The sequence below is a fragment of the Seriola dumerili genome, unplaced genomic scaffold, assembly GCF_002260705.1.
Source record: "Seriola dumerili isolate Sdu_G_001 unplaced genomic scaffold, Sdu_1.0 BDQW01000149.1, whole genome shotgun sequence".
NCBI lineage: Eukaryota > Metazoa > Chordata > Actinopteri > Carangiformes > Carangidae > Seriola > Seriola dumerili.
The window spans coordinates 20,619,316-20,630,028 of record NW_019174404.1 but is presented as its reverse complement, the minus strand read 5'-3'; the positions used below and the strand labels follow the sequence as shown (position 1 = coordinate 20,630,028).

Here is a 10,713-nt window from a genome sequence, read left to right as displayed (position 1 = left end):
ATCACAGTAAAGTGGGCTTTTACAAGCTGTCATTTCTCTGAAGATAAATGGACAGCAATACATCACCTGATGCCATAATTCCTGACCAGAGGTGACAAATCAGCAGAGAACCGCTTGTGTCTGGGTGATAAATATGAATCTACAGTATAATGCTGTCATGTCTCTCCACAACTACCACCAAAGCGACCTTGTGCACCCAAACCTTTGATGGTGTCCCAATTTCTAAATGTTTTTCAGGCATGCTGTAATTCTTTGACTTTAGTACATTCATCATAGAGAAATTTAAAGCTGCATTGCTCAGTACTTTTTTATCACTGGATAAAATCAGTGTAATGTGAGAGGTGTTGCTTGTAGTGACAAAGCCACAAGAATTATCACCACACTGTGCAGCTGTCCTCAGTTCTACAGAATATTTCACTGTCTTTCAGCTAATGCTTTCGGTTTAACGACCCATAGCTTCCTTGTAGTTTGGTTCTATCTTACTGCTCTTATCAACATTGTTTCCAACCTCAGCAGGCAGCTTCAATGAAAAAGCTGTTAACACCCGATGTATACTTCCTGCCCGGCACCAACCAGCAGCCAGCTAAAGTTAGCAACTACCTGGTAAACAAGTGGGGGCATTTAGCAGCTAAAGACACTGACACATTTTTTCTCAGGGATGTGTAGAGACTAAAAACAGCTAAAAAGAGAGTGGATATTGGACTTAAAGTTGTCAGGTGGATTTAAACATGACTCCAAACGAATGCTAATGTTCACCATGACAACATGTCAGTTGTGCTGACACCTTGTTCTGCCAAAATGCAAAAACAGACAAAAAAAAAAACCTAAAAAAAAAAAAAAAAATTGATGCAGCTTTAAATTGCATTTGTACTACAGACCCGAAAGCAGACACTTTAATCACCTTTCAAAATATAGAGTTCAGAAAATATATCAGACAACCCATCTGTTTGTCTTCAGATATAATTTCTGTAATTTCGCAAGTGCGGGAATCACCCGAGCATGCAAGTGACACAAACATATTCCTCACAATGGTTTCATTCTATTCCATGGAAACATGAGAGCAATGCAGGTTTGAAAACGTTTTTAAAAAATCAGCTTTGCAAATGTTTTATGAGGAAGAAAATTCAACACAAAGATGCACACAATGAGTTTTGGTGGAGAACACTGAATGTAAACATAACTTTTGTTTGTTCACAGGAAAACTCATAGGGCACCTTTAATTATTACACAACTATTAGAGCCTCTGATCATTATAGAACTTTTAATGCCATTTTAAGTTGACACGAAAGGGAAAACATAGGTGTAATTAATGATGTTAACAATAGTTCCATTAAGTGGCCCAGCAAAACATTCCAGTGAACCAGCATACACGATGTAAGGCAAGGCTTAGTGTGTGTGTATTTAGTTTTTAGTTTTTTTTGTTTTTATTACAGTTGTTTTGTTTTTGCTATGTTCAGTAATCTTTGTAAATCTGACCACAGTGTCCAAAATGTTATCTGTGACTGGCAATTTTATTGCAGTGTTTGTATATGGTAACAGCTGAGGTACCTGGCAACAGGAGAGTTTACCAAGACGCACACACCAGTACTTAGAGAGCAGGCAGAGTAGGGTGCTGTTTAATTGGTCTACAGTAGTCACTGATTGCTGATGAGGAGCAGCTGGGTAAGCAGGTGACTTGGTCAGGTGGAAACTCAGGAACTACAGGAAGTCCATCTAAAGTAATAAACAGCAGAATTAAACTTGCTAGAAAAACCATTTGCCTAATCAAGTAAATCATTTTTTCTGTGTTGCTCCGTTTTTTGAAAGACCTTTATAGCATTCATAGCAACATTTTGCTTGTGAAACATAATTTTACGTAGCAACATTAGACATCGTTGCATTGAATTTATGTGTACCAGGGTACCAGGGTACTGTGCATGCTGGCCTACTACTGGCATGATTTACTTGGATACCTAAATGGAAGAGAGCCACCATTGATATTATTACTTACACCTGTGTTCCTACAGTATTTCACTATGTATTCTGGCATTTTAATCGATGCATTGTGCAAAATTGCACCATGTTAAGACACCTGTGTTTCTGAGTTATGCAGCTCTGTGAGAGACACGCATGCACACAGAGACCATATATTGGTTGATTCTGACTTCTTATGCTTGTCTATATTATCCCTGCCAATGAGCAAATAAGGAACAGCTGAAGAGGCAAGTTATGGCTCATAAAAGAGGTCAGGTGGTGGGTAGTGAGAGTAAACTCTCTGATGACACCTAGTGGGAAAAAGTTATAATAGCAGACCTGAAAAAGGAGCTCATGACAACACCATGAGGAAGTGCAGGTGTTGGCATGACATTCTCTTTGTATATTTACCATCCACAATCACACGGCTGCTGTGGTGTTCAACTTGTGTCTGTGTATGTGTGTCCGTGTGTGAGTGGGTTGTCATGATTAAATGTCCTGAAGACAGCTGTAGTGGGAACTACTCAGAGACGGTTTTCAAATCATGCAAGATACAGTCATGAAACTTTACAGGTGTGTAGTTAAGATAAACACAGTGGAAAGAGTTCTATCTGAGGCCCTGTTCAGACCTGCTATCTTGCGTCCAGATGTATCCAGAGAGTGCCGGGATCCATCTGAGTTTAACTGCAGTTCACATCTGGCATTTGAATGTGTCTGAAATATATCAAGTGAAATATCATTTGATTGTATGATTGCTCAATGCCAGTTCTGGAATTCCATACAGTTACCTTGTGTGAGCAGCTGGCTTAAAGTGGCAATCTCTTCATTTAAATAAGTCACTATCTATGGCTGAATGAGGTAACACAGTAGTGATTGAGCCTATAACTCAGTGATGAAATTATATAGAAGTCCTTGCATTTGACAGTTTCATGAACTCGGGGTCTGGTATGACTCACCTGCAAAATCACAAGGAACATACGTCACTAACACAAAGTTAGTGGCGTATGTTCCATCACCCAGTTCAAAAACAAACCTGCAATATCCATGTGTGGCCATAAGTGTCGCCAAAGATAACAAAATGGAGATTTTCATGTGTGCTACTTCATAGTCAGCAATGAACTCTGAGGACATGCGCAAGGAACTTTAACCAAGACCAAAATTATGATGCATCTAGAATGTGGGGTTAGGCTGTTCATCATGAATGGAAGTAAATGCAATGCCTTAACAAGGATAGCTGTGCAAACTTGTGTGGATTGTGTAACAGTATCTTGGTTTCACAACACTGTGCTCTGTTTTATTTAAAGAGATAACACATAAAACAGCTGTATTCACCTCACCCAGGTCCAATCACCAATCACATTTTTGCATATTACTTTTGTATATTTGTCTTAGTTGAATAAAAAAAAAAAAAAACAAAGGTGTCAACATTGTGTTTTTGCATTGCCCTCCATCTATGTTTCTATATAGGCCAAATAGTTTGGTGGATCATTAAAAAAACATGTTCAATCACAAACTTCACAAGGTGTCAGACAGCTGGCAGCTTGCAGCACAAGACCCCAACTTGATTCAATTATTACAGTAATCACTGGTTTGTGAGATAAAGAAGGTGAATTTGGTTTGTACATATTAAGTCGTCTTGAAATACATTTGTACGCTATCACAGAAAGGACACAACAAGCTGGCTTGTGGTCTTTACTCTTTCCTGACAGTCACCCGAAATGAGGAAGAAGTGAGTTGATTGTTGAAGATAACTCTCCAGAAAAGACTATTGCTATGGTGCAGGTGTTTCATGCTATTGTTGATGTTACCTTGTTTGGCTGTGGTTGTTCGGGTTGGAGTACTTGTTGTTTCTGTCAGTAGCCAGTGCTTCAGAAGATGCCGCTTCTGCTTACTGCTTCTACACGTTGACCCTGGTGATTTATGGTGGTATTTGTCAGAAATGACATAAATCCACTACAGGAAATGACCCTAATATAAATCTAGCAGTTTATGGGTACAGGAGCATCAGTTTCGAAATCTTTCAAATCTGTACAATGCCACACAAAGAACACCTTTACAGACTTATGTTAAGGCTGATTTGTTATTTTCTATGTGAGTATTCTTTAAATGTTGTAGGACACATCATGTATGTATCGGGCATCTTTGCATTTTTCAGCAGTGTTTCTAAGAGAGGACTAGGGGTGTTTACAGATAACCAAGAAGTACATTTTAATTACATGATAATTGACTTTCCATTATCAAGTTTAACAAACTTCACGCTTAGTTAGAACATCTCTCTGGAGAGTATCATCCAACAAAGCAACTGTGGCCTAGCTAATGTGTGCTGAAAATGAATACAGATCAGTCATCTGGAAACTAAAGTCTAGGGTCATGCTAGCAGCTAAGTGGGGCTGCATTTAGGCACAGTGAAGCTTTGGGCTGAATGTTAACATCAGCATGCTAACATGTTCTCAATGACAATGTTAACATGCTGATATTTAGCAGGTACAGTATTCAGTTTTCAGCATCTTCGTTTAGCATGTTAGCATGCTAACATCTGCTAATTAGCACACAAAGCTGATAGGAATGCCTTTACATTTGCATTAGTCTTTCATAATGGGGAAAATTAAAATGATGACCTGATTTTGGCACCAAATGAAAATTCAGGATCACCAAAATTACAGTTCATCATCTGGACACCAGGGATATCTGTGCCAAATTCCATGACCATACATCCATAGTGATTTTTTTAGTCTGGACCAAAGTGGTGAACCAACCATCAAACACAAAACCATCCACATCTGCTGTGGGGCTAAAAACTCAATCATCAAGCTAAACAGTGAGCACTTCATTTCAACCTGCATTTCAGGCCTTCCAGACACCAACTACCTTTCCAAAATTTGACATTTTTTTCCATTGATTTTACCTAGCTGCTATCTTTTCTCTCAACCCCATGTACCACAAGAGGAACCACGCATAAATTTGTTGGTTTTATCTGTGTCCTTGTCTTAGGAAGACTCTTATCATCTGAACACATTGGGCCACGGCCTATAACTGCAGATTGTGCTGCACACTTCCCCTTTTTCGTTCGCAGTTATTTTGAGCACAGAAAGTAATGACTTAACATTTAGTAACATATACAGTAATTATTTAGTGACTAAAAAGGTAATTAGATGTTAGTTACTTTACCATCTAGTTCAAATTTCACATTATATGTTGGCTAAATGTGAATGTTTCATGTACTGTTTAATGGTACAGAATCTAATTTACATCATTATTTATGTAGTGATTGAGCGATTATAGCAGTACTGTATGTTTAAGTGCTATCTGCATTGCTTTTTCATACTCAATTTTCCTCACATCTGATTCCCAGAAACTTTCTGACTCAATTAATTTGCTGATTAATTTGGTTCAAGAAAATAAACTTCAGACATACTGTTTATTGAGTAGATACAGTAAAAGTATACAATTAGATTTATAAAATACAAAATGGCAAAACTTTATAAAAGCATAACACAATGGGATATATGGTTCTAGAGAATTTGTAGAAATTAAAGTGACAGTATAGTAAGATCAAAAATGTGAGGACTTTAGCCTCTTATACAGCACTTAAAAAACAAGCAGACTCAGTCAACATCATATACATAAAAACAGAAGAAAACAGGATGCTATCATTATGGTAACATGAGAATAAGAGAGAAATAACCAAATGTGTCACAATCATACATCAGTCACTCGGGTTATATTGTTAAAGATATAAATAAAAGCAACAAAACCAGCTTTGATTAAGGATAATGCATCATCAATACCTGTGGTTGGATATTTGTGTGAGGAAACTTGTTCAAAATTCAAGAATAGATTTAATTGGATCAATAATATAAAGATCAATCACTGATTTCTGAATTACATAGAGAATAATGCCATTAGCAGACACATGGACCTTAACATTGGGATTTGCTTGAATCTATAACCTGCTCAACAAAGGGGGGAAAAAACTGTTAGCTGAATTTAAAACAAACAAACAAACAAACAAAATACAGGACTTCAAATTTACTTGGAGAATTGTAATTTCTGAAGAGAAACAATATTGCTATCTGATAGTGGGGTGGGTGTTTTTTATGTGTGGGTGTTATTTTGAGTCATAATACACTGCGACACTTTTTCCATGGTTAATGACCTAAGTTCCATGATATTTAGTTTTTTCCCTATTTGGACTTGTCATAGGATGAAAACACAGGTGTTACCAGTAACATAAATAATGGCTCTTTACCAGGTGGTTCAGTTACAGAACCCATGGTATTGTGCATGGTGCCTCACTGATATGTTTTACTGGGACTCTTGAATAAAATGGAGCCATCGTTAATGTCATTAGTTACACCTGTGCGCTTCCTGCTGTACAGGCGCATGTGATCATGTTACAGTCACAGTAACTGAGCAGCTTTTCAAGTAATTGTTTTGTTTTTCTGCATATTATATGGGGAATTCCTGATCGCACACATAAATGTCACTTTAATCTGAATATATCGAAATCGAAATCATTTTGGGCTTGGTTAATAAATTGTTAACAGAAAGCCTGTGTTACAAACTGGAAGCTTTTGAAAGCCATGGGTGTTTGGTAGACAGTGCATTTTGGTTGCATTATGTGAAATGTAGGTCTTTGCCTCTGTTGCTTTGATTTTGACTAATTATGAAAAAATTTACCTGAAATGTCTATAAGGATAAAATTAAGTGATGACATTTTATATCCAAATATTTCAAAGGTCTACTTCACTGTGACATCATAATGTTCCGCAAAAACACTTCTGTTCATTATTCAACGCTTCAACTTAGGAAGGAGAGACTGTGACCATATTTCCTTTTTTTTTCTTCTGTGGCATCACCTCAGCTTTACTGAAGCGCAATACTTCTTTTTTCTTTTAATCATATGTGTTGATGTTTTACATCAAACAAAATACATTTAGCTAGAAAGTGACTGACTGTTTAATCTGTGCCTATGTCCTACAATATTGTACTGTATATTGAAATAATGTTTTCTCATGATGCAGTAAATTTCAAATACAAAACATCTTCTTTTATCTAAGCACATTTTGTACAGATGTTTTTATCTCTACTTACAGTACATACAGCTACAGCAAAGTAACAGCTTGGGAAGATGGGAGCTCCTGAAGCATTAGCATCGCTAATTATCTCCTTTAAAAGGCTGCAGCATCATGCACTGAATGATGACATGTTGTTGGAGCCATCTGAAGGCTTCAAGCCTGAGATGCAAAAATCTGAAGTTCCACGTGAGGAGCGAGCAGAGTAGATGTACTTTCTGCTAAAGCACCATAAGTCCAACATTATTTGCCGGAAGTGGCTCCTGAACTTCACCCCGATGAAGGCATAGAGGATGGGGTTTAGACAGCAGTGGAGGTAGGCTACGCCCCTGGAAATGGCCAGAACTTGGAGTTTAATCTTCTCTGCCTCACATTTCCTCTCCTTAAAGAGCGACAGGGTGTGTATCAGCAGAGCCACATTGTAGGGAAGGTGGCACACGATGAAAACCACAACAACTGCCAAAACCACACGCACAGCCTTGTGCCTCTGGCTGCTCTGTGCTGTCAGCAAGGTGCACATGATGCTGGAATAGCTGAACACCATCACCAACAGAGGCAGCAGAAAGCCAATGGCCATTTGAAGGCTGGGAACCAGCACCTTCATCAGCTTTGCTGTTTCATTCTTGTTGAAAGACAGCTGACACATCATGGTGACAGTGTCAGCCCCCAGACTCTGCTCTTCAAAGCGCTCAGTGTAGATGAGCGTGGGCAGAGTTAAAGCCACTGCAAACACCCAAACAGCAGAGCAGATGAGGCGGCTGTAGATCAGAGCGCGCGAGCGAGCACCGAAGGATCTTCTCGCCTGAACTATAGCAATGTAACGATCACCGCTAATGCACGCCAGCAGGAGCATGCCACTGTAGAGGTTGATACTGTAGGCTGACCTCAGGATCTTGCAAGCCACGGGACCCATTAACCAATTATGCTGCTCATTGTATATGATGAACGGCAAGGCCACCACAAAGATCAGGTCTGCCACAGCCACGTGGAAGAGGTAGACGTCCGTCATCGTCTTGGTTCTCTTGTAGAATATGTAGGTCACGATTACGAGAGCGTTGCCAATCAGGCCGAAGGCACAGATGATGGAGTGAACGTAAGTCTGGACGACGATCTCCGTGGGGTTGGGGTCGAAATTGCAGAGTCCTTCATCTGGGTAATCTAACATGATGTAATCATAGTCTGAAGTCACGTTCTCCATGTTTTTAATCTGGAGAAGAAAAGATGGGTATAAACACAGAGGAAATCATTATTTTACTGCCATAGCCACTACTTATTTTACAAATTAATATGATTTATTTTTATGTATTATAATATTTACCATCGAACTACCTAACACTGTACTGTAACATACTCACAATTAGTTACACATTTACAAATCAAGTAATAATATCCAATATTACTATAAATGTAAACTTCTGAAAGGAGTTTTTCTGCATCATAGAATAAATTAGTATAAATTACATTTCATTTTTGCTAATAATACTTCTGTGTATTTACTTTACTTTTACTACACCTCTGGTTTCAAAATAGTGGTCCACTTCAGAATCAGATATATCAATGGATTACAACTATAGATCCACTAATGTGCATTCATCATTTTGTTAATTGATTATATTTTGTATTGATAATGTGAATCTGCAAAGTAACTTAAGCAGCCAGACACATTGAAAAGTAAAATATTTGCCTTGAAAATGTAGTGTAGCAGAAGTATGAAGTAGAATAAACTGGAGAACAAAACTCCCCATGCAGAGCCAAAATAAGAGGTCAGGTGCTGGACAACTAAAGTGAAAATCAAACTTAACCACGGCACAGTGAGATGACTTCACTTCAGCGACTAAAACAGAAGTGAACCTGAAGGAGCCACAGGTGAAATGTGTGGTTGGCTCTCAATAGGGAAGTCATCTCAGTGTGCCATGGTTAAATTTGATTTAAAATAAAATACAATTAGGTCAACTCAAAATCAGTACTTTTAGGTAGAAAACATATTTAGTTACATTTTGAATAAGACTTTTACCTGTAATAAAGCAAGTTTAGACTGTACTATTTCAATTAAGTAAAAGATCTGAATACTTATAAACTGATAGAGGGTTTATGAATTGTCCTCGCTTGTTATCCATTACGAACCCCTTTCTGATGAAACAGTAACCCGGTGGGTACATTTTATTCGCCTAATAAAGAAAAAAAAAAAAATCTTGCGGATAATTTTGGTTAGTTTAGTGCAAAGCCTGCACCCTGCGTGGACTGGGTAATCAGCTTTTTGTTCTGTTTGCAGAATAAAAGCCGGTGTTCTAGTTCCTCTCTTCCTCTGTTAGTGAATGACCCCATTTCAGCCCCATTTAGTCATTAAGTGATCACACGTCTAGATGGCTGCACTCTGAGCCGTGATGATCTCAAGAGCTGATCAGATCTTATCAGGGAAGATCTGATATGTGTCACTGAGAATCTGCAGGGCTGCAAGGAGGTCACTGACATTTAACAAGGTAATGAAACACTCAACAGACTTACTGACAGTATAAAAATACATGAGACATTAATAAATGAGTTTCTCTGTGTGACATTACGACATCCGCCTCCTCTTTTGATTTTTCTTGTTTTAATTGTTACATAAAAAAATGACACTGACCGTCACTGAGAGCGCAGTAATAAATATCTGACGTGATATCTAATTCAAGCAAATAATAGCATGTGAGAAACTTCTTCGAAAAGCTGATGGACAGTGATAAAGAGATGGTATTTCTTCTTTCAACACTTTCACTTCCCACAAATCAATATAGTCACATTATACATATAATATACTATGGTAAGTCTGTCTGGGAAGATAATAAAGGAAAGGGGCGAGACTTTTCCGTAGAAACACAATTTGAGAGCTTGTGCTCTGTAAATAATGTTTCCATATTTTACACAGGTGGCGGTTCTGTAAAACTGTTCTATGTCATTTTATCTGTAAAACGTTCTTTTCTTTTTTTTTAAACTTTTAAAACTGATCAGTCATTTTTAAAATTACAAAACTGATTAGTACATTTCAATCTTTAAAATTCATCACATCCACTATGTCAAAGAAATATTATGATTTAATTACCACATTTAGATACTTACTACCAAATACCAAACTGAAAAAAAACCAGCACAGACAGGAAAGTTTCATGCTTATTCGTTTTTTTTTCTTTTGTCTGTTTGTTTGGTTTTTCAGAACATACAGCACATACCTTAGAGAATGATGACTTTCACTCAAATAATTTCTTTACCTTCTGGAGCTGATGTTGCTGAGTCAAAAGAAAGTAATATTACTCTCAGGTACCGGAGCTTCTCCGCTCTCCCAGCTGCATATGTAGATAGAGTTAAGTGTAGGGGCTGTAAGTGAATAATACTGTGTGCTCCAAAAAATATCAAAAGAAGAACAAAGCAAAACCACCTCTGTGTGAGTACAGTGTTTCACTGAGCTTCCTGCTTTTGATCTCATTTGTTTCTGCCACCTCTGTGCTCACATTTTTCTTATCTGATGGTTCCACTCACAAATAACAGTTTGTATAACTCTGCTTGCAGGAACCCCCATTTTATTTATTCAGTGGCTGCTTTTTCTTTTTCTTTGAATTACTGCAAATCTGCTTGATTTGTTGTTCCCAATCTCAACACCTCTATTCAACATCCCACACACAGAAACTGCTTTATTCTCTCACACCCCCAT

At 37.9% G+C, this 10,713-nt stretch overlaps 1 protein-coding gene across 1 annotated transcript; it reads right to left on the bottom strand.

The window, feature by feature from the left end:
• Positions 1-5,426: 5,426 nt before the first annotated feature.
• LOC111225694 (C-C chemokine receptor type 6-like) lies at positions 5,427-10,426 on the bottom strand. Its single transcript, XM_022750716.1, has 2 exons — positions 10,274-10,426; positions 5,427-8,235 (listed from the first exon to the last, which is right to left on the bottom strand). Exon 2 carries the CDS (start codon positions 8,224-8,226, stop codon positions 7,141-7,143), a length of 1,086 nt encoding a protein of 361 aa, XP_022606437.1. The 5' UTR covers positions 8,227-8,235; positions 10,274-10,426; the 3' UTR covers positions 5,427-7,140.
• Between the last annotated feature and the right edge of the window lie 287 nt (positions 10,427-10,713).

Bases quoted from the DNA above. Each gene is read 5' to 3' on its own strand.
- LOC111225694 (XM_022750716.1), bottom strand. From the start codon at position 8,226: ATGGAGAACGTGACTTCAGACTATGATTACATCATGTTAGATTACCCA.